Source organism: Colossoma macropomum, unplaced genomic scaffold (genome assembly GCF_904425465.1).
Source record: "Colossoma macropomum unplaced genomic scaffold, Colossoma_macropomum, whole genome shotgun sequence".
Taxonomy (NCBI): Eukaryota; Metazoa; Chordata; class Actinopteri; order Characiformes; family Serrasalmidae; genus Colossoma; species Colossoma macropomum.
This window is the reverse complement of record NW_023494789.1, coordinates 52610853-52635629: the sequence shown is the minus strand read 5'-3', so window position 1 is coordinate 52635629 and position 24777 is coordinate 52610853. Positions and strand designations below refer to the sequence as shown.

Here is a 24777-nt window from a genome sequence, read left to right as displayed (position 1 = left end):
GTTTCCTGGAATTAGTGGAATTTGATACGCTGAGCACAGTCAAACTTGGATGTGTTGAAAAAAAGTGTGAGTTCTTTGTTTGGTGCTGCAAAAGAACCGTTTAAGTTGAACTTCTATTAAGTAAAATACTTATCATGAAAAACCTTAATAACATATAAAAACTTAAATATCCATGTTTTTTCAATTTAGTTGAAATTTATTTGTAAATGATTTGTGGCTGGCATAAAATTTAGTTAGCTGAATATAAAATGATAAAATAACAATCTGTCTTACATTCTTCATCAGAAATAAGACTGAAGTGGGAATGGGAACTGAACCAGCTCGGGTTCCATCCCAGTGCACAATAAACTGTAGGGGCAGCAGTGACTCACCCGTGAAACTACACACAAATCTGATCCAAACAAACGCACTAATCAATGAAACCACACATTCACAAATTACCATAACGGTGCAGGAGTTGGTGGAAGTGGAGACGGGAATATGAGTGATATGATAACGACGTTAGATCTCACAAAACCTGGTTATACAGCATCACATTACAAACTCAGAGTTATCCAGCAGTAAACGATCACTGTGGTCTGCAAATACACATCCAAACAACATATCAGAGCAGAGCGTGTTGAACACAGAGTGTTTTAACTGATCACTTGGTCAGACGAGTGCTGACCAACCCCATGCTCACCAAACAAAGAGTGCTAGGAGAAATAGGGATCCTACTGGCATTTACACAACAGGTACAGGAGGATATTTGGGATGTATCTGACAGCCCTACCATAGTCATACGTGATAAACATGCAACAACGTTAGTTACAAAATATATATTAGTTGATATACTGAATTATTGATCTGCTCCACAGCAACATCTGGTGGGACCAGCCCCCCCCCGGCCCCTAATGTAGAAATGCCACTGTTCCATTCTATGTTGTGTCCGATGTGGTCTAAACTGAATGTCACCTGAAGAATCTCACTCATTAATGAACTGATTTTAAATGTAAACACAGGACCTAATTCACACTGTACTTAACCCTCCTGCTGTCTTCAGGTTACTAACCTCTCTATCTTTGGGGTTAATTAGACTTTAGCAAATTAAACCTCCGCAAAGTGATTATAATTAGTGATTAGTGTGCAAAGAAAAGCAACGCGCAAGATTATTAATTATTGATGTGTCATTTTTTCATCCCTCGTTTCTCCCAGAGTCCTGTTCATTTTTACCAATACATAGCAACCACTTAGCATCCCCCTAACAACCACTCAGTAAACACCCTGTACACCATGCCAACCTACTATCAACACCTTAGCAACCAATCATTATACCATAGCAACCACCTATCAACACCTTAGCAACCAGTCGTTATAACATAGCAACCACCGGTCAACACCTTAGCAACCAGTCGTTATAACATAGCAACCACCTGTCAACACCTTAGCAACCAATCATTATACCATAGCAACCGCTAATTAACACCTTAGCAACCACACAATCGCTCTGCATTATCTTCAGGAAATTCACTGCTCCAGTTGAAATTGTTACCCAAATTTATGAGTCCAGAACTTTGTTTCTTTGCAAAAAATGATGTCAATCATTTATTTAAAGAATCATCTGTGCTGGTCTAATCACTGCTAATCAGATTAGCAGACTAATATTATAATTATAATCAGACTAATATTATAATTAACTGGTTTAATGCCATTATTGCAAAAAAGGCTATTATTTTATTATGATATCGTCTCCCTCGAGTGCAGACGACTGCAGTGATGAAGCTAAAGCAGCTACAGTTACAGTGAGGGATGAGATTAAATCAGCTCTTAATGAGTTAATATTAGCCCATTAGACCAAATCCCTGAAACTCAACCTGCACTTCTTTATCTCCACTGTGTGACTCTATCCGCACTTTTATCGACTGCAGTTCTATTTATTTTATACTTATTCATGTTTGTTTTCATTAGAGAGGAATATAAACTACATCATGATATTTATTAAGAAACAGTAAAAAAGCTGTGTAGAAAGTAAAATATTTTTATACTGAAATCATTTTAAACCTGATCACCTCTTGTTCTGATTGAAAGTGCTCCTAAAATCACACTCTTTATAGCAAAGAACCCTTTCATAATGCAAAGAACACTTTAACCATGCATTCTTTGAGTGTTTCTGGTTCTATATAGAACCTTTTTCTTTATTAGAGAACACTTGAAGAACCATCTTCAGTGCAGGTTGCCTCTGTGAAGGAACAGACTTTCACCTCAACAGCCTTTAGATCCAGACAAATCAGTCGTGAACTTCAGGAGACGCTGGTTCTGCGCTGAAGTCAGTCCTACATAAACAGCCTGGCTCGGTTCTCCTGAAGGGCTCATTAATCTGGCATTTGCAGGGCAAACAGAGCTGTTAGTGGAGGATGAGGAGCTCAGATACCGTGACCGCAGCACTCAGCCGTAAAAACAAGGTGGCGCTCTACAAATAACACGCGCAGATCAGGAGCAGATCTCTTGCTCTCACGCGTTTATTCAGAGAAAAGCTCCTCCATGTCCAGCGCCGGGCAGCGGTTCTGAAGATGGATTAGAGAGATTTCCCTACGTTTAGATAAACTCGGTCTCAGCCTGGCGTGCCCCCCGACAGAACAACAACCAATTAACCCTCTGGACCTGCCTGAGACCCCACACACCACAGCGTACTGGACCCTCAGCTCAGTATCCATTTCACAAACCACACACTGCTGTTCAGAGTCGTTTGTTATATTAATAACTCATACAGTGTGGATATAACTATAATACGCTACTCACCAAAGCTAATTTTTAGATATTCAGTATTCTAAACATTCTATGAACAATAAAGATATTATATGAGAAATAGTATACTGTATTTATCTGTTTAGATTCATTTTTACCAATATTGAGATTTCAGAGTTCTGGATATAAATGTAATCAGAGCTTCATTCCTGATATGAAGATGTTTAGCGGCAGATTACCAGCAGATTACAGTCACTTTACACAGATTATACACTAATCTGAAACCAGATTAGCTTTATATTAGTGAAAACAGTAATTCCAAACTTCTGAACAGTCCTACATATGCAAAAAGTGCAAAAGCAACAATAATAATAATAATAATAATAATAATAATAATAATAATAATAATCTTTATTTACAGAGCACTTTTCATGCTGGTGGCAGCTCAAAGTTCTCTACAGACAGATGATAAGTTTTTTATCTGTCCAGTGTTTATTTCCTCATAAAAACATTAATATTAGAATAAGTATTGATTTTATGTGTGTCAATGTGTTGTCTTAATTTCCTGCTCTCTGCTGGACGAAGATAAGTTTGTACAGTTACCATCCATCGCCTGTTTTATCTGATCAATACTTCATTAAATGAAAACAGTTATGTAACTAAACAAATCCATGTGATGGCTGGAGAGCCTACAGTCACTGGCTGTGTTTCAAGGTCAGTACAGTTCATCAAACTAAGTCTGGCTGCAGCTGCAGCATCACGTAGCTCCACACAGGGAGACAAAAACAACCCCAATATATCTTTTAATGCCAAATGCCTTAAATGATACACATCAATACTGATACACATCAATACTGATACTCATCAATACTGATACACATCAATACTGATATTCATCAACACTGATACTCATCAATACTGATACTCATCAATACTGATATTCATCAATACTGATATCCATCAATACTGATACTCATCAACACTGATACTCATCAATACTGATATCCATCAATACTGATATTCATCAACACTGATACTCATCAATACTGATACTCATCAATACTGATATTCATCAATACTGATATCCATCAATACTGATATCCATCAATACTGATACTCATCAACACTGATACTCATCAATACTGATATCCATCAATACTGATACTCATCAACACTGATACTCATCAATACTGATATTCATCAATACTGATATCCATCAATACTGATACTCATCAATACTGATACTCATCAATACTGATATTCATCAATACTGATATCCATCAATACTGATACTCATCAACACTGATACTCATCAATACTGATATCCATCAATACTGATATTCATCAACACTGATATCCATCAATACTGATATCCATCAATACTGATACTCATCAACACTGATACTCATCAATACTGATATTCATCAATACTGATATCCATCAATAATAATACCATTAATACCAACACCCATTCATATCAATACTCATTACTACTGATGCACATCAATACTGATACTCATCAATACCAATACACATCAATACTGATACTCATCAATACCAATACTATCAATATTGATACCAATTACTATCAATACCCATTGATAATGAGACCTATCAGTACTGATACCCATCAATACCCATTTCTACTGATAGTCATTGATACTGATACCCATCAATAATAATAACATTAACACCGATACCCATCAATACCCATTACTACTGATACCCGTTGATACCGATACCTGTTATTGGTTCCTTCTGCAGTAATTCATGTGGAGAGTCGTGACTAAAACGAGGCCGTTGATTTGGACCTGTGGGCGTGGCTGCTGTGTGTTTCCTGCAGGACGTGTGTGATGAAGAACATCCACAGCAGCTCAGAGCCGTGAAGATAGAACAGTTTAGAGAAAACATCCCTGCTGGCTTCACTTCACTGACCAGTGATTTGCTGTTAACAATATATTTTGTACTTTTACCATCAGCCTATTTTAAGCGGGAATGACTCAATTCCCTCTTTGGAACGTGGAGCTAATAAAACCCCACATGACTGAGGCCGATTATCTAGAGCCAAGTTCTAAAACTTGCCTTTTATTGAAGGACGGGGTCCGACTCTGAACAGGGGTTGTTTTCCTGGAGAGAGAAGAGTTGAGAAGTGATTCAGCGGCTGAACTCACACATGCTGGTGATGATGTGGTGGAGCGTGTGCTCGGAGGTGATTTGTGGAAAGACGTGTCAAAATCAACACACATGTTATTTCCTCATACAGGATTAACCCTTTCACTGCTGATCTGATCTCTGCTCCTATCACATCTAACTAATCTTATCATTCACTCCATCATCATCATCATCATCATCATCATCTCCTACTGCACTCACCAGGTCCTCATCACAGTCCTCCTGCGTGTTGTCCTCTCCCTCCTCCACATCACTGTGGTGCTGATCTTCTGCCAGCTCCTCCGACTCGGAGCACGATTCATCAGGAGACACTCCAGTCTTGCTCCCCTCCACCCTCCGCAGATCTGCACACACAGTATATATGCATATTTAGACATTCTAATGAACTGAGTCAGAGTCAGCGCTGAACCACATTCAGGACTTCAACTGATCTTAGACTTCAGACTAAAACCCTTTTGCTCTGAGTGACTCCAAACCTTAATTATGATTATTTTATTAAAACTGATGACTGAGCATTCCAAAACAATCATAACTCTACCAACCTTTACTTTGTTTCAGTAGTGTCTGTTTCAGTAGTGTCTGTTTCAGTAGTGACTGTTTCAGTAGTCTGTTTCAGTAGTGTCTGTTTCAGTAGTGACTGTTTCAGTAGTCTGTTTCAGTAGTGACTGTTTCAGTAGTGTCTGTTTCAGTAGTGACTGTTTCAGTAGTCTGTTTCAGTAGTGTCTGTTTCAGTAGTGACTGTTTCAGTAGTCTGTTTCAGTAGTGACTGTTTCAGTAGTGACTGTTTCAGTAGTCTGTTTCAGTAGTGACTGTTTCAGTAGTGTCTGTTTCAGTGGTGACTGTTTCAGTGGTGTCTGTTTCAGTAGTGACTGTTTCAGTAGGGTCTGTTTCAGTAGTGTCTGTCTCAGTAGTGTCTGTTTCAGTAGTGTCTGTTTCAGTAGTGACTGTTTCAGTAGTCTGTTTCAGTAGTGACTATTTCAGTAGTGTCTGTTTCAGTAGTGACTGTTTCAGTGGTGTCTGTTTCAGTAGTGACTGTTTCAGTAGTGTCTTTCAGTGGTGACTGTTTCAGTAGTGACTGTTTCAGTAGTGTCTGTTTCAGTAGTGACTGTTTCAGTAGTGACTTTCAGTAGTGTCTGTTTCGGTAGTGTCTGTTTCGGTAGTGACTGTTTCGGTAGTGTCTGTTTCGGTGGTGTCTGTTTCAGTAGTGTCTGTTTCGGTAGTGACTGTGTCGGTAGTGTCTGTTTCGGTAGTGTCTGTTTCGGTAGTGACTGTTTCAGTAGTGTCTGTTTCAGTAGTGACTGTGTCAGTAGTGACTTTCGGTAGTGTCTGTTTCGGTAGTGACTGTTTCAGTAGTGTCTGTTTCAGTAGTGACTGTGTCAGTAGTGACTGTTTCAGTAGTGTCTGTTTCAGTAGTGACTGTGTCAGTAGTGACTGTTTCAGTAGTGACTGTTTCAGTAGTGACTGTTTCAGTAGTGTCTGTTTCAGTAGTGACTGTTTCAGTGGTGTCTGTTTCAGTAGTGACTGTTTCAGTAGTGACTGTTTCAGTAGTGTCTATTTCAGTAGTGACTTTCAGTGGTGTCTGTTTCAGTAGTGTCTGTTTCAGTAGTGACTGTGTCAGTAGTGTCTGTTTCAGTAGTGACTGTTTCAGTAGTGTCTGTTTCAGTAGTGACTGTGTCAGTAGTGACTTTCGGTAGTGTCTGTTTCGGTAGTGACTGTTTCAGTAGTGACTTTGTCAGTAGTGACTGTTTCAGTAGTGTCTGTTTCAGTAGTGACTGTGTCAGTAGTGACTGTTTCAGTAGTGTCTGTTTCAGTAGTGACTGTTTCAGTAGTGACTGTTTCAGTAGTGTCTATTTCAGTAGTGACTTTCAGTGGTGTCTGTTTCAGTAGTGTCTGTTTCAGTAGTGACTGTGTCAGTAGTGTCTGTTTCAGTAGTGACTGTTTCAGTAGTGACTTTCAGTAGTGACTGTGTCAGTAGTGTCTGTTTCAGTAGTGACTGTTTCAGTAGTGTCTGTGTCAGTAGTGACTGTTTCAGTAGTGTCTGTTTCAGTAGTGACTGTGTCAGTAGTGTCTGTTTCAGTAGTGACTGTTTCAGTAGTGACTGTGTCAGTAGTGTCTGTTTCAGTAGTGTCTGTTTCAGTAGTGACTGTGTCAGTAGTGACTGTTTCAGTAGTCTGTTTCAGTAGTGACTGTGTCAGTAGTGACTGTGTCAGTAGTGACTGTTTCAGTAGTGTCTGTTTCAGTAGTGACTGTGTCAGTAGTGACTGTTTCAGTAGTGTCTGTTTCAGTAGTGTCTGTTTCAGTAGTGACTGTGTCAGTAGTGACTGTTTCAGTAGTGTCTGTTTCGGTAGTGACTGTTTCAGTAGTGTCTGTTTCAGTAGTGACTGTGTCAGTAGTGACTGTTTCAGTAGTGTCTGTTTCAGTAGTGACTGTGTCAGTAGTGACTGTGTCAGTAGTGACTGTTTCAGTAGTGTCTGTTTCAGTAGCGTCTGTTTCAGCTCATTCTGAGCTCAGAAACTCAGCCAGTACAGACCAGCAAACACAACTCTGAACAGCTGTTCACACAGAAAATCATCGTATTTTACATTAAAACACTAAAAAGTGCTGAACTGCAGAAAATATGGCGATTCTTAATGTTCCACACTGATTTTCAGACTTTGGGACTCATTTACTTCAAAACAGCAGGATCTAACTGCTCACCATGTGGCCATGAGGGACAGGGATGCAGCCTCACTTCCTGCTCTGAAATGCAGGGGCGTGGCTAAAATAAGGCTCCGCCTACTGATTAGAATGCTTTGTGTTTCAGTAGTTACACGAAAATGTACTGAATGTTTTTACTACTACAGCATTTTTTATTTAAAAATTAAACTTAAATCTTTCAACTTCACTTTAAAATAAATGAAAAGACCTTTAAAAAACAAAAAATGTAGGGTTAGGGTTTGGGACAGACTCCTCCCAATAGAAATACTCCCCCCTAGAAATGATGATTACGTATATATTTAGATTATTACTATCTCTATTAATGCTTTGGGTTTAAATAGATCAGAACATCATCCTTGTTAATATCTAAGCTCTGAATACTTTGATGTTTTATTAATAGTTTTTATTGTGGAAGCACAGTTTGAATTAATTTGATAGAAAACACATGAATACAAACAAACAAGGATAGAAAATGAAGTTCACACACGATACTTTATTTCCTGTCCCTGTTTGTTTGTATTCATGCTGGAATACAAACTCAGAAATACTCCTCTGATGTTTTCACTCGACAAACTAAACTAAAAAGGAAACTTTAAAGAGCTCTTTGATGGACTGGCGACCTGTCCAGGGTGTTTCCTGCCTTCCGCCCAGAGACCGCTGGGATAGGGTCCAGCACCCCACGTGACCCAGAAGGATAAGCGCGTAGAAAGTGTGTGTGTGTGTGTGTTTATATGTGTGTGTGTGTTTATATGTGTGTGTGTGTATTTGTGTGTGTGTGTGTGTGTTTATATGTGTGTGTGTGTGTTTATATGTGTGTGTGTGTATTTGTGTGTGTGTGTGTGTGTGTTTATGTGTGTGTGTGTGTATTTGTGTGTGTGTGTGTGTGTTTATGTGTGTGTGTGTGTATTTGTGTGGGTGTATTTGTTTGTGTGTGTGTGTGTGTGTGTGTGTTTATATGTGTGTGTGTGTGTATTTGTGTGTGTTTGTGTGTGTTTATGTGTGTGTGTATTTGTGTGTTTATGTGTGTGTGTGTGTATTTGTGTGTGTGTGTGTGTGTTTATATGTGTGTGTGTGTATTTGTGTGTGTGTGTGTGTGTTTATATGTGTGTGTGTGTATTTGTGTGTGTGTGTGTGTGTTTATGTGTGTGTGTGTGTATTTGTGTGGGTGTATTTGTTTGTGTGTGTGTGTGTGTGTGTGTGTGTTTATATGTGTGTGTGTGTGTGTATTTGTGTGTGTTTGTGTGTGTTTATGTGTGTGTGTATTTGTGTGTTTATGTGTGTGTGTGTTTATATGTGTGTGTGTGTTTATATGTGTGTGTGTTTATATGTGTATTTGTGTGTGTGTGTATTTGTGTGGGTGTATTTGTTTGTGTGTGTGTGTGTGTGTGTTTATGTGTGTGTGTTTATATGTGTGTGTGTGTGTATTTGTGTGTGTTTATGTGTGTGTGTTTATATGTGTGTGTGTGTGTGTGTGTGTGTTTATGTGTGTGTTTATATGTGTGTGTGTGTTTATATGTGTGTGTGTGTGTGTGTGTATTTGTGTGGGTGTATTTGTTTGTGTGTGTGTGTGTGTTTATGTGTGTGTGTTTATATGTGTGTGTGTGTGTATTTGTGTGTGTTTATGTGTGTGTTTATATGTGTGTGTGTGTTTATATGTGTGTGTGTTTATATGTGTGTGTGTGTTTATATGTGTGTGTGTGTTTATGTGTGTGTGTGTTTATATGTGTGTGTGTGTTTATATGTGTGTGTGTGTTTATGTGTGTGTGTGTTTATATGTGTGTGTGTGTGTGTGTGTGTGTATTTGTGTGTGTTTATGTGTGTGTGTGTTTATATGTGTGTGTGTGTTTATATGTGTGTGTGTGTCTGTGTGTGTATTTGTGTGTGAGAAACTACACAGACACCTTCAGCTGTGTTCAACATCGCTGTATTTCAGGATAACGTGTCGGCCTCTTTTCACACACCAGCCCTCCTGGTAATTTCCTAGGTGTCGTTCTGGGTCTTGTGCATTTATGCAAACGGTTCTGTACAGAACTGGTTCCAAATTCCAAACCTTCTTAAGTACTGTATAAATACGTTTGATTAGTTAGGTGCGCTGTGTAATTGTTTTTATTTTAGGAGGATAAAACATTCTTTAATTTTAATGTAAGTCAATGTAACAAGATTGATTTTAGTTGTTGCATGTTGTTATGTTTACTGATATTATTATTATACAGCACTGAGCTCAACGCTGCTCTGAGGAAAGTCTCCCTAGAATCAAACAAATCTATATCAACAACAATCATGTAGGTTCTGACAGTCAGTCCTGCACACAGACGCACTCAGCAGGGACACGTTTAAGATGTGCTTCATAAAAACTGCAGCCAAAGCAATTAAACCCCAAACTTCAGTTCACACATCAGCCTTTATACGTATCCAGCTCACTTTCCCAGAGCAGTTTATTAGCTCGCAAAAATCACCCCTCGGGAGCGCTAAGCACGCTGTCCACCCTCAGAGGAGCTCTGAAAGTGGACATGAGCACACAGGCAGGACTTTCTTCACTCTCTGTTAGTTAATGAAGTCGTTTACAGGACTCGCTCTGGTCTTTATTCACCTTAGCTGTGAGTTTATTCTGAGTTTTGTAGTCGGAAGAAGAAGAAGGAACAGCACAGTTTAAGCTTTTCAAGCAGAACTGAGTTTCTGCGTATGATACTGCTAAACATGGGGGGATACTTAGATACACCCTTAAAAAGGATGGTTCTTAAAGGGTTCTTTAACAAAAAAAATGGTTCTATATAGAAGCATGAACTCTCAAAGAACCCTTTGCATGATTAAATGGTTCTTTGCATCATTAAAGGTTCTTTTGTGCTTTTCTTTTGTAAAGGGTTCTATACAGCACCCAAAAGTGTTGTTCTATTGTAACAAGCTTGACATTGTAACACTGGAAGAACCCTTTTTGATGACAGCCCAACAGGAATGTCCATCAGCTCTTTTCTGATTGGACAGGCTTGATTTGGGTGCGAGTTATCTGGTGAAACTGAGACATGAAGTGTCATTATTGCTTTTGATGAGCTTTGACTTCTTGTTTTCATGTGCAGAGTTTAATTTTGAGACTGTTTCTTTTGAAACATTAGAGATGCTGATACCACTTTTTCCCTTCCAATCTTGATGCCTGAAACCTTAAACATATGTTGATACCAAGCAATGATACCTATACTAACTCTGTCTAACATCACTGAACTGTACGTATTGATATTTATACAATTACATGTTCTAATATTTTATTTTGGTCTGTGTTCTGTGTCATGAATAACACTCAGCTTGAAATATCACTGTCAGTCAGTAAATATCACCGTCTTTCAGTAAATATCACAGTCATTCAGTAAATATCACCGTCTTTCAGTAAATATCACTGTCAGTCAGTAAATATCACCGTCTTTCAGTAAATATCACCGTCTTTCAGTAAATATCACCGTCTTTCAGTAAATATCACCATCTTTCAGTAAATATCACTGTCTTTCAGTAAATATCACAGCCAGTCAGTAAATATCACCGTCTTTCAATAAATTTCACTGTCAGTAAATTTTCACAGTCAGTCAGTAAATATCACCGTCTTTCAGTAAATATCACAGTCATTCACTAAATATCACCGTCTTTCAGTAAATATCACAGCCAGTCAGTAAATATCACCGTCTTTCAATAAATTTCACTGTCAGTAAATTTTCACCGTCAGTCAGTAAATATCACAGTCAGTCAGTAAATATCACTACCATTCAGTAAATATCACCGTCTTTCAGTAAATATCACAGTCAGTCAGTAAATATCACCATCTTTCAGTAAATATCACTGTCTTCCAGTAAATTTCACTGTCAGTCAGTAGATTTTCACTGTCAGTCAGTAAATATCACTATCTTTCAGTAAATATCACCATCAGTCAGTAAATATCACCGTCTTTCAGTAAATATCACCGTCAGTCAGTAAATATCACCGTCTTTCAGTAAATATCAGCGTCAGTCAGTAAATATCACCATCAGTCAGTAAATATCACCGTCTTTCAGTAAATATCACCGTCAGTCAGTAAATATCACCATCAGTCAGTAAATATCACCGTCAGTCAGTAAATATCACCGTCTTTCAGTAAATATCACCGTCAGTCAGTAAATATCACCGTCTGTCAGTAAATATCACTGCCGTTCAGTAAATATCACAGTCTTTCAGTAAATATCACCGTCAGTCAGTAAATATCACCGTCAGTCAGTAAATATCACTGCCGTTCAGTAAATATCACCGTCTTTCAATAAATATCACCGCCAGTCAGTAAATATCACTGCCTTTCAGTAAATATCATTGTCAGTCAGTAAATATCACTGCCGTTCAGTAAAATCACCGTCTTTCAGCAAATATCACCGTCAGTCAGTAAATATCACCGTCAGTCAGTAAATATCACTGCCGTTCAGTAAAATCACCGTCAGTCAGTAAATATCATTGTCAGTCAGTAAATATCACCGTCAGTCAGTAAATATCACTTCCTTTCAGTAAATATCACTGCCTTTCAGTAAATATCATTGTCAGTCAGTAAATATCACTGTCAGTCAGTAAATATCATCGTCAGTCAGTAAATATCACTGCCTTTCAGTAAATATCACCGTCTTTCAGTAAATATCACTGTCAGTCAGTAAATATCATCGTCAGTCAGTAAATATCACTGTCTTTCAGTAAATATCACCGTCTTTCAGTAAATTTCACTGTCAGTCAGTAAATATCACTGCCTTTCAGTAAATATCACCGTCAGTCAGTAAATATCACTGCCGTTCAGTAAATATCACTGCCGTTCAGTAAATATCACCGTCAGACAGTAAATATCACTGCCGTTCAGTAAATATCACCATCTTTCAGTAAATATCACAGTCAGTCAGTAAATATCACTGTCTTTCAGTAAATATCACCATCTTTCAGTAAATATCACAGTCATTCAGTAAATATCACCGTCTTTCAGTAAATATCACCATCTTTCAGTAAATATCACTGTCTTTCAGTAAATATCACTGCCGTTCAGTAAATATCACCGTCAGTCAGTAAATATCACCGCCTTTCAGTAAATATCACCGTCAGACAGTAAATATCACCGTCAGTCAGTAAATATCACTACCATTCAGTAAATATCACCGTCTTTCAGTAAATATCACCGTCTTTCAGTAAATTTCACTGTCAGTAAATTTTCACTGTCAGTCAGTAAATATCACTATCTTTCAGTAAATATCACCATCAGTCAGTAAATATCACTGTCAGTCAGTAAATATCACCATCTTTCAGTAAATATCACTATCTTTCAGTAAATATCACCGTCAGTCAGTAAATATCACCGTCTTTCAGTAAATATCACCGTCAGTCAGTAAATATCACCGTCTTTCAGTAAATATCACCGTCAGTCAGTAAATATCACCATCAGTCAGTAAATATCACAGTCCTTCAGTAAATATCACCGTCTTTCAGTAAATATCACCGTCAGTCAGTAAATATCACTGCCGTTCAGTAAATATCACAGTCTTTCAGTAAATATCACCGTCAGTCAGTAAATATCACCGTCAGTCAGTAAATATCACTGCCGTTCAGTAAATATCACCGTCTTTCAATAAATATTACCGCCAGTCAGTAAATATCACTGTCAGTCAGTAAATATCACCGTCAGTCAGTAAATATCACTGCCGTTCAGTAAATATCACCGTCTTTCAATAAATATTACTGCCAGTCAGTAAATATCACTGTCAGTCAGTAAATATCACCGTCAGTCAGTAAATATCACTGCCGTTCAGTAAATATCACCGTCTTTCAATAAATATCACCGCCAGTCAGTAAATATCACTGCCTTCAGTAAATATCATTGTCAGTCAGTAAATATCACTGCCGTTCAGTAAAATCACCGTCTTTCAGTAAATATCACCGTCAGTCAGTAAATATCACTGCCGTTCAGTAAATATCATTGTCAGTCAGTAAATATCACTGTCTTTCAGTAAATATCATCGTCAGTCTGTAAATATCACTGCCATTCAGTAAAATCACCGTCAGTCAGTAAATATCACCGTCAGTCAGTAAATATCACTGCCGTTCAGTAAATATCACCGCCTTTCAGTAAATATCACCGTCAGTCAGTAAATATCACTGCCGTTCAGTAAATATCATTGTCAGTCAGTAAATATCACTGTCTTTCAGTAAATATCACCGTCAGTCAGTAAATATCACTCCCTTTCAGTAAATATCACTGTCAGTCAGTAAATATCATCGTCAGTCAGTAAATATCACTGCCGTTCAGTAAATATCACTGCCGTTCAGTAAATATCATTGTCAGTCAGTAAATATCATCGTCAGTCAGTAAATATCACTGCCGTTCAGTAAATATCATTGTCAGTCAGTAAATATCATCGTCAGTCAGTAAATATCACTGCCGTTCAGTAAATATCACTGCCGTTCAGTAAATATCACTGTTAGTCAGTAAATATCATAGTCAGTCAGTAAATATCACTGCCTTTCAGTAAATATCACTGCCTTTCAGTAAATATCACTGTCAGTCAGTAAATATCATCGTCAGTTAGTAATTATCACTGTCTTTCAGTAAATATCACCGTTGTTCATGCTGTCAGTAGCAACTTTGTGTTTTTTCTGGCTTGGTTGAAGCGATGGGCTGTGAGACCCCACTGCTGAGTGATGCAGCTGACCGACGGAGGCACACCGCAGACGGGGCTAGAGGACACACAGGCCCGGCTAGCGGGCTGCTATGCTAAAGGCTAAATCAAGGCTAAAGACTCATTATGCTGAGAGTCCAGTGGTTTCTTCTGCTCCCTCAATAACAACCTGCAATACGTTACGACCCCCAGTCGTAATAGCCCTTCTTTGTATGTGTTTGTGGCCGTTTTGTGTTTTTCCATTACTGTATCATGTGCAGGTACTTGAGTGGCCACTCGGGGGCGCCTGGCAGTATGAGGTCGCTGAGCCACCATCTTGCGAGATGTTCAGGGATCTTTCCCCTTTGACATGACCTGGAAGAACACCTGTTCAGACCAACCTGGGACTCTTCACACCACACTTTGCTGCACTTAAAGTTTGTGTGAAGTTTGAAGTTGTGAAACTCGGTGAACATTGGAAAAGTGGGGGGCGGTGCCGTTTTGTTTTGGGTACCTTGTTCTCCTGTGTAAGGTAGGGAGTTGGGGCAGCTATATGTATTTTTGTTTCTTTTGTTTTTAAGTTTAGTTAGTTTTTCATCATTAGTAGTTTTGCTTGTTATTTTGGCGAATGCTCATCCCTGAAGCCATCACCTCAGCTGGTCTGCGTTTTTGAAGAAAATAAACCTGTCATTTTCAGGTCTAAACGGTGTCCGGTGTTTGGTCCGGCAGCAGGTCAGGAGAGAGAGCCCACTCTCATTTTCTGTTACTGCCTGACCCTAGACCGGGTCATAACAAATAACATTAACTCAGACTGTGAGTGACCACACAGCAGCAGACGAGTGATTACTGAAAGAAGCAGCTCAGCCATTCAGGTTAGCGGCTCTGTCAGCGTGTTTTTCTCACCAAATGCTGCTGTCACAGATTTTGCAATGAGCATTTTTACTGCTGCTTGTCGTCCCACACTGCCGACGGGGTGTTAAGTCCTGTCTGCTGGTGCGTCAGCATGTGGGCATTTCAGAAATTGCTTCATGGTGTCGGTCACAGGTATCAGTCTCCCAGTCGCCGGTAACGATACTGTAACTTGCAGTTAGTACCTCTAATATGGTAGTGAATAATAGTCTATGACAGCAGACTGTTTCTTTAATAGTCAGTATATGATACTGATTAACGTTTAAAACTGATGTGACTTACCTGTGTAGCCTTTATTAAGGTGATTTACTTCTAAACCAGCGTCCTTTTACAACATTTGCTGTTAAATTAATGCAGAACTACATGTTTTGTTATAACGATAAAATAATGAACCATTATTTGGGGAGGATGTTGTGGTTCCAGGTGGTTCGCTACTACACGGCTCCAAAAACACATTCAGTTTCAGCCTGAGAGGCTAAGGCTGACCTGCAGTTCAAATCAAAGAACTATTCGGGGAATCTGAAGATGTGGAAAAAATGCTCTCATGTTTTTCAAATCTGTGCCGCTTATGATCTAAGATTGACGTACTGTGGCGCGCTGACAGATTTAGGGAGTGGGTGTCTGTTGTTTAATCCCTCACCTGCTGTGCAGTATTTGTCCTCTGTGATCTGGTCGAGTCTTCCTAGCAGTGCATCAATGTTGGACTTGATCTGCGTGAGTTCTGATTTGATAGCTTGCAGTTCGTTGGATTTTACTGCTGGACACACACATACGTGCACACACACACACACACACACACACACACACACACACACACACAAATGCAGAGTCATGCATGAAAAAGTGAAAATATGCTTCAACTGAATAAATCAGTGACTTTTATACTGCTGTAAAACTCAGAGAACAAAAGAGACCAGTTTGGTAATGTTCTAGAAGGACGTTTTCTAAGACAGAGAGTTCCAGTGCCGCCATAAGGTTCTAAATCTCAGAACTGACATGATGATCTGAAAGTGCACCAGATTCCAGCAGTTACAGAGTCATCTGAGTTCACCATCGTCTCTCAGAGGTGATCCTGATCTCCCAGTGAGGCACAGAGGAGACCAAACTACTGTGGAACCAGGAACGTAGCAACATATCGTATTCTGTTATACCAGATTATATAGCAGCTTATCATACTGTATCTCAGCTTATCATACTGTATCTCAGCGTATCATACTGTATCTCAGCGTATCATACTGTATCACAGCTTATCATACTGTATCTCAGCTTATCATACTGTATCACAGCGTATCATACTGTATCTCAGCTTATCATACTGTATCACAGCGTATCATACTGTATCTCAGCTTATCATACTGTATCTCAGCGTATCATACTGTATCTCAGCTTATCATACTGTATCTCAGCTTATCATACTGTATCTCAGCGTATCATACTGTATCATATTGTACCAAATGGCATTGCAGTTTAGATAAGTAGATCACTGTTAATCCCAGAGGCAAAGTCGTCTAATACAGAAGCACAAATCAAACTATATTGCAGCAAAATCATATTACATTATATTTTGTTATATTGTATTATACTGTATCAGTGTATCATATTGTATCACAGTGTATCATATTTTATCATATTGTATTGCAATGTATCATATTTACCATATTACATCATACTGTATCATACTATGAAATACTGTTTCACAGTGTATCATACTGTATGATACTATGTAATGTTGAATTGCAGTGTATCATATTATATTGTATTTTGCTGTGTCAAATTGTATCACATTATGAAACTCTAAAGCTTCGCTCTCTGGTGTCTCATGAACATTCTAGACTTTTAGTCTCTAACCACCTCCAATCAGCCTGCAACTGCTTTATCTGATTTTACTTTACTATTAATATGACTTTTGCTATGTTTTAGCAGTGTGTGTTATTGTTTTTACTTTTACTTTTTTTACTTTTGTACTTTATGACTCTTTATTTTTATCATTCTCTTTATTCTTTTTATTCCTCTAATTAGTATTCATTTCATTATTTTATTATTGTCAATTTATTTTTTTACATCTTTCTTTTTTTTTCTTTTAAATTGTTATATTGTAATTTTAATTGTTTATTGATTTAACAGTTTACTGGTACCTTCTTATTATTAAACTTTACTTTTATAATTTTTATTATTTAATTATAGCATTTGATTTATTTTTTTACTGTACAACTTCTCAATGCCTGATTCCTGAGGCTCTCCCTCAATGTATTCCGAGTTTAAATAAAGGTTGATTGATTGATGATTGATTGATTGATTGATTGATTAATTGATTGATTGATGGATTATATCACAGAATACTGCACTGTGACGAATGACCACAGTACGTTTTGTATGGCATCATATCATTTTGTAATGTACTGTATCATATTGTATAATATTGTATTGCAGCATATCATATTGTATCGTATTATATAAATTTGTACAGTGGCATGTTAGCTTGTGGCTAGTGCGTCAGATCAGATTCCCCACCTGGGTAAGCACCCTGCTCTATATCAATAAGAGTCCTTGGGCAAGACTCCTAACACTACCTTCACCTACCTGTGTAAAATGATCAAACTGCGAGTGGCTCTGAATAAGAGCGTCTGCTAAATACTGTAAATTTAAATGTAAATCAGGATACAGTATAGCACAGATGTTGTTTCTGATATTTTACTTTTATAATGTTGAACAGTCTGATAAACTGAAAAAGGAAACATTTATATATTAACACATTTTCAGCTGCTCATTATATTTTGCAGTATCAGTTTTTGGTTACGCTTCTTTTTGACAGAGGTTCTTTTCAAACCTCTCCTTGTTTCAAATGGAAGTGCAGCATTTTGGAATGAAATTCTTTGAATTCTGATTGTTCTGAAGCTTCAGGGCGGCGCTGAGTTCTGCTATATGAAGTGAACGCGTGTGTAATGTGTACATTTGTGCTTGGCTGAGCTGTTGGGCAGGATGTTGGATCTGCTTAGGAGTTTGACGGGTAACGACTTCACCCTGCGCATCACAGGCACGGCCACACGGGGGCGCTTTATGGGCACAGCTCTGGGCACTGGTGATACTCGGCCTCTGCACTCAAACAGTCTGCAGGAGGAGAGTTTAGGAGAGGAGAGGATAGGAGAGAGAAGAGAGGAGAGGAGAGAGAAGAGGGTGAGATGAGGACAGCAGCCTGACATTCAGTGGCAAAGACAGTCCAGCTCTACCAAGAGCACTCAGAGAATTATAATAATATTTAGGCTATTATTATTAAAACCTCCAGAGCTAGTGTAAATACTGATTTGACTGAATATCGCTTCCATATGAGAGCACCGGTGCTGCTCATTATTTTTATTAACATCTTTATTTTAAACTGAAAATGACATGAACTCAACAGTGAGATCAAAACAAGAGCTCAGCTTCAGGAGGAGAATTTGAATTATTTGGTAATTTGACCATATAATAAATTAAAAACCCAGGAAACCCAAATCTGTGTTTTCTTTCTATTTAGGTTAATCCTGTTCTTTCAGGCAAACAATACTAAGTTTACCCTTTTAATAACGTTCCAGTGACCAATACATTTCACAATATTTTTCTCTTCTAAATGTAACTGGGCAGTTCTAATTAGAATCAGAATCAATATCAGAATATATATTTCACTAAGCATGTTACACATACAAGGAATCAGTCTCAGTGAGTCACACATGTTTGACATTAACACACTGATCAGACCAGACAAACATGGACTGATAACAAGCATTTAACTAACCGACAAATTGCATAACAATGCAGTACATAGAATAAAGAATAATGAATAATAAAGAGCTGTAGTGGAGGAGATAAAGAGATGTGTGAATATCTGTATATATGCAAGTATAAATATCTATACATATGCAGGTCTGAATAGACTTCATCATCATCATCATCATCATCATCATCATCATTGCTTAGATCAGATAGGGTCACAGTAGCAGTTGGGAGAGCAGAAAATCCCAGATGACCCTGTCCCCTGCAACTTCCTCCAGCTCATGCAGGGGGACCCCAAGCCGCTCCCAAGGCAACTTGGAGATATAATCCCTCCAGCGGGTCCTAGGACAACCCCAGGGTCTCATCCCAGTAGGCTGTGCCTGGTAAATCCCCACTGGGAGGCGTTCGGGGCATCCTGATCAGATGCCCAAACTACCTCAACTGGTTCCTCTCAACGCGGAGGAGTAGCGGCTCTACTCCGAGCTCCTCCCAGATGTTCGAGCTCCTCATACTGTCAGTAGAGTGTAGCAGCCACCCTGCAAAGAAAGCTCATTTCCGCTGCTTGTATCTGTGATCTCATTCTTTTGGTCATTACCCATGGTTCATGACCACAGGTGAGGGTTGGGCTTCCCATCACTCATGAACAAGACCCCGAGATACTTAAACTCCTCCACCTGGGGCAGGTCCTTTCCCCTTACCTGGAGTGGGCATGCCATCCTTTTCCAGGCAAGGCCCATGGACTCATACTTGGAGGTACTGATCCACATACAAACCGCTTCACACTCAGCTGCAAACCGCTCCAGTGAGCACTGGAGGCATCCATGTGATCCAGCCAAAAGGACAACATCATCTGCAAATAGCAGAGATACTATCCTTCAGCCTCCACACATAATGCCCTCCTGACCTCGGCTACGCCTTGACACCCTGTCCTTGAATATCATGAACAGGAGTGGAGACAAGGCACAACCTTGGTGGAGTCCAACACTAACACTGAGTTTGACAAGCTTGACTTAATGCTGAGTATACGAACACAGCTCTCACTCCGGGAGTACAGAGATTGAATGGCTCAGAGTAGTAGCCCCAGGACCCCATACTCCCAAAGGACCTCCCACAGGATATCTCGGGGAACATGGTCATAAACCTTCTCCAAGTCCACGAAACACATGTAGACTGGGTTGGCAAACTTCAATGTCCCCTCAACAATCTGCAAGAGTGTGAAAAGCTGGTCGATTGTTCCACCGGAAACAAGCCGGAAATCAGCATTGTTCTTCTTCAATCTGAGGTTCGACTATTGGTCTGAGTCTCCTTTCCAGCACCTTGGCATAAACTTTCCCAGGGAGGCTGAGCAGTGTGATACCCCGGTAGTTGGCACATACCCTCCAGTCCCCTTTCTTAAATATAGGAATCACCACCCCGGTCTGCCAGTCCAAGGGTACTTTTTCTGAGGCCCATGTGATATTGCAGAGGTGTGTCAGCCACGACAGCCCCACAACATCCAGAGCCTTAAGCATTTCCAGGCGAATCTCATCCACTCCCGGTGCCTTGCCACAGAGGAGCTTTCCAACTACCTCAGTGACCTCCATCAGGGAAATGGAGCATGACATGGTAGAAGCCTCTGGCCCGGACTCCTGTAAGGCAGGCATGTCCCTCAGATTAAGGAGTTCCTCAAAGTGCTCCTTCTACCGACCAACAATATCCTTATTTGAAGTAAGAGTTTCTCCACCTTGCCAAATACAGCTTGGGCGCAGCCACCCCGATCACTTCTGAGTCACCGGATAGTTGTCCAGAACCTCCTTGAAGTCGACTGAAAGTCTTTTTCCATGGCCATGCTGAACTCCTCCCATGCCCTGGATTCTGCTTCTGCCACCATTGCCACCGCTGCCTTTTTTTGCCCTTCAGTACCTATCTGCTGAGTCAGGAGTTCTCTGGGCCATCCAGTTCCTAAAGGTCTCTTTCTTCAGCTTGACAGCCTCCCTCACCACCAGTATCCACCAGGGGGTTCTTGGGTTACCGCCCTGACAGGTACCAAGAAGCTTTTGGCCACAGCTACACCAGCAGCTTCCAGAATAGAGGTTTTGAACAGGGTCTATTCACACTCCATGTCCCCTACCTTATCCGGAACATGAGAAAAGCTCTCCTGGAGGTGGGAGTTATATCTAGTCGGTACTTCTCAACCTCCTGGACAAGCTCCAGATCCTTCCCCAAGTGGGGTTACATTCCACGTACCAAGAGCCAGTTTCCGCTGCAGGGATCCATGCCACCAAGGACCTCCCTGCCATCTCACACCGCCTATATGGTGCTGGACCAGTCCCCCATGCTGACCCTTGCGGGTGGTCCACACGGTCCCCCACATTGGCAGGTTACGCTCCGGGGTAGGTCTCAGCAACCCTCTCCTGGGCAGGGTACACAATTTCCTGCATCCCTTAGTCGTGGAGGACTAAGGGAGGATTTATTGTATAATCAGGGAGAATTTGTTGTATAATTTGTGTTTATTTTGAAGCAGTAAAAGCACAGTTTAATGTGTTTTAAGTGGAACCTGGATTAGTAGTGTTTGTTTATATCAGTGTGCATGTAAAATAAGAACGTCCACTTTTAAACACTCTTTTGTTCCTTTTATTGACTACCTTCCCTGCAGTTTTCTAAAATTCTCTTTTGTTCTAAACACTCTGGCATTTCTTTTGTTTGTCCTTCTCCCTCCCCCGCTTTTGTTATCATTCCTCCCAGTGAAACTTTCCTTGGTGACACTGCAGTGGCGCAATGGTAACACTCTTGCCTCCGCATCTTGAGGTCACTAATTGGAGCCTCGTCAAGGGCAACCTTATTTCTCTTTCCCCTGTGCTCTCAAACCTCTGCTGCTCTGCACTTGATCTGTCCATCTCTGTGCCTTGCAGATGGCTTGTCCCCTTAGGTCTCAGGCTTTTCTGCGTGAGGATCGTCAGTTTGATCCTCACATGGGGACTAGTCTGACATATCGTTACGGGGGCAACAAAAGGCTGGTAAAGTTGTGTAATGCTAAAAAACACCTGGTGGTTCGTTGGCAGCAGGTCAGCAACATAACTGGGTATAAAAGAGCATCTCAGAGAGGCGGAGTCTTTCAGAAGTAAAGATGAGGAGGGGTTCACCACTCTGTGAAAGACTGCACCATCAAATAGAGCAACAGTTCAAGAATAACGTTTCTCAACATAAAATAGCAAAGAACTTTTGCTTTTCATCATCTACAGTACATAATATCATTAAAAGATTCAGAGAATCTGGAGAAATCTCTGTATGTGAGGGACAAGGCCAAAAACCAGTATTTGCTGGTCATGATCTTTGGGCCCTCAGGCAGCACTGCATTAAAAACAGACATGATTCTGTAGTGGAAATCACTGCATGGGCTCAGAAACACGTCTGAAAAACACTGTCTGTGAAAACAGTTCATCACTGCATCCACAAATGCAAGATAAAACTCACACAAATAGACAGGATCCAGAAACGCCGCCACCTTCTCTGGGCCTGAGCTCCTTTAAAATGGACTGAGTGAAGTGGAAAAGTATCCTGTGGTCCGATGAATCAACATTTTAAATTCTTTTTGGAAATCATGGACACTGCTGTGTCTGATCCACTTGTACCAGCGTAACACACTAACACACCACCACCACGTCAGTGTTACTGCAGTGCTGAGAATGATCCACAATCCAAATAGTACCTGCTCTGTGAGGGTCCATGGGGGTCCTGACCACTGAAGAACAGGGTAAAAGGGGGCTAACAAAGTATCAGAGAAACAGATGGACTACAGTCTGTAACTGTAGAACTACAAAGTGCACCTATATAGTAAGTGGAGCTGATAAAATGGACAATGAGCGCAGAAACAAGGAGGTGGTCATAATGTTATGCCCAATCGGTGTAAGAGCTCTGAATAAAATATAAAATCATTTTTTACACAGGAACATTAAGTTTTTGTATATACAGACACTACATAACAGAATAAACAACTAAACATAAATACAGTAAAACACAGAAAGACTTTTTGCTAAGCCGCTCATCAGACAGTGAAACTCCAGCTCCATTCAACTCAACTCGGCTCTGACTCTTGGCGCAGTGCATTGTGGGCATGCAGGCCCAGCAAGTGTGTTTAGGATCTTCAGAGTGGTGACATTCAGTTTGCAGCCTGAACTACAGGTGATTCATAGGGTCAAAAAGAACCTGCATTAAAGGCACTTATTTTTAAACTGTGTTAAAGTGAGACTGAGTTAATGCACTATTATCACATTAACTTCAACAGCCCTAATATACACACTACTGGGCAAAAGACATGGGCAGAGCCTGAAATGGCACAACATTAAGATTTTTATGGCTAACAAATCATTAAACAAACAGCTGCAGTCAGTCAGTGTGGAGGGTTTTTCACTCTGACTTCTGTAAGTGTTGTAGTTTAGTGTGTGAATATTCAGACAGTCTTTTACAGAAAGTAGAGTCAGTATTGATCCACTCAGCACTGATGGATTCAGACAGACCAACCAGAACCATCAGAACCATCACAAAACAAAAAACCATTAGAAAACACCATTATATTTTGAGCTTGGAACATTATGTCTGCCCAGGAGAGTGCAGTCAGAGAGTCAAGCCAACTTGAGTTTGCCTAAAGAAATCCTTCGGGCTGGTTCACATCTGACGCACATCAGCCAATGCAATATTTGCTAGATTCACATGTTCTCTGGAGAGCCAGTCCTGCAAAACCACAAGAGGACATATAGAGTTTTGTTTCGCATAAACATCCAACAGATAATTAAGGGCCGTGCGAGAATGTCAAGGTCACCTCGATAAGGGCCACGTGGAGCCCAGTTTAAATAGCTTGGAATCACAACAAATCCTCTCACCTCATTTGTTTTTACGAGCACAGTTGTGCAATGAATGAACTGAGAAACAGACACTCTGCTCTTCAAAGAGGGACACGTCCGCCGTCTAGACGAAAACCAGAGCAGCCAGCTGCCATCCCCCCGCTCTGCTCCTCTCCCCGTGGGCTTTACTGACCGATTGAGCGGTTTCACGATCGCATGAAAGTGCTGAAATTATTGAGTATCTGAGCTGTAAAATATTGACTGGAGTCATGGCTGCACTCGGAAGGCCGTAAGTCAAGGAACGAAGATCACAAGAGGGAGATAAATAAACATGTCTGCTCCTCATATGGATACGATATTCCCAACATCTGCAAACACGGGCGTCCAACTGAGCCTCACAGCGAGGTTTCCATAGCCACTGAAGTTGGGCCGTGGCCAATCGCGCATCAGCGGAGCCAACGTTTTCTTAGGAGGTCACGGAGGGGTGGTGGTGGTCTTGAGAAACAAATATGCTTTCTTTTTAGCTTGCAGATGTTTGTGACTGTTTTATGAGAATTCTCTTCGACTCGGCCAAACTGCAAACAAATGTACGCTGGTAGAAAGTGATGGAGTGTCGACTGAGAGTAAAAAGGGTTGATTCTTCAACTTTTTTCACTTCTGACTTCATGAACTGTAGCAGCTCAGTGCATACCTTAGGTTTTTCCCAAAGATGTTCATGATACTCATCATTCTTTACAGTATTGCACTGATATGGAAACATCTCTACAGCAATTTGTTTTACTGAGGTACAGTAAATGTTCTGTGGATATGATCAAAGAAAAATGTTCCATACGTCTGGTAAGATTATGCGTGTTTGAATATTACTGATTTTAATTCTGTAAATGTTCAGCAAAACACATGAGAAACGATTTCTAGAAACTAAATAAATCTTTTTTCTCCTTTGTATTTAATAGATGTGCTTGTTGTATTTAAGCTCTGTAAGTGTTGTATTTCAGTGTTTTTCAGTTTTGGTGATGTAAACAAAAAGGTTAAATTCTTCAAACAGCCAACAGAAAATTGTCCAATCAGGATTG

General features: G+C 40.0%; 1 protein-coding gene across 2 annotated transcripts in view; it reads right to left on the bottom strand.

The window, feature by feature from the left end:
* Nucleotides 1–24777, bottom strand: part of raly (RALY heterogeneous nuclear ribonucleoprotein) — a 102761-nt gene that overhangs the window by 1315 nt on the left and 76669 nt on the right. The window contains exons 6-9 of one of the 2 annotated variants that reach the window (XM_036571616.1): nucleotides 18088–18245; nucleotides 15778–15894; nucleotides 5098–5240; nucleotides 4807–4851 (exon numbers count right to left, since the gene is read on the bottom strand). In XM_036571616.1, the coding sequence (XP_036427509.1) occupies nucleotides 4810–4851; nucleotides 5098–5240; nucleotides 15778–15894; nucleotides 18088–18245 (460 nt within the window). In that variant the 3' untranslated portion in view covers nucleotides 4807–4809. The remainder of the gene's footprint in view (nucleotides 1–4806; nucleotides 4852–5097; nucleotides 5241–15777; nucleotides 15895–18087; nucleotides 18246–24777) is intronic. The other variant, XM_036571618.1, reaches the window with a different exon arrangement.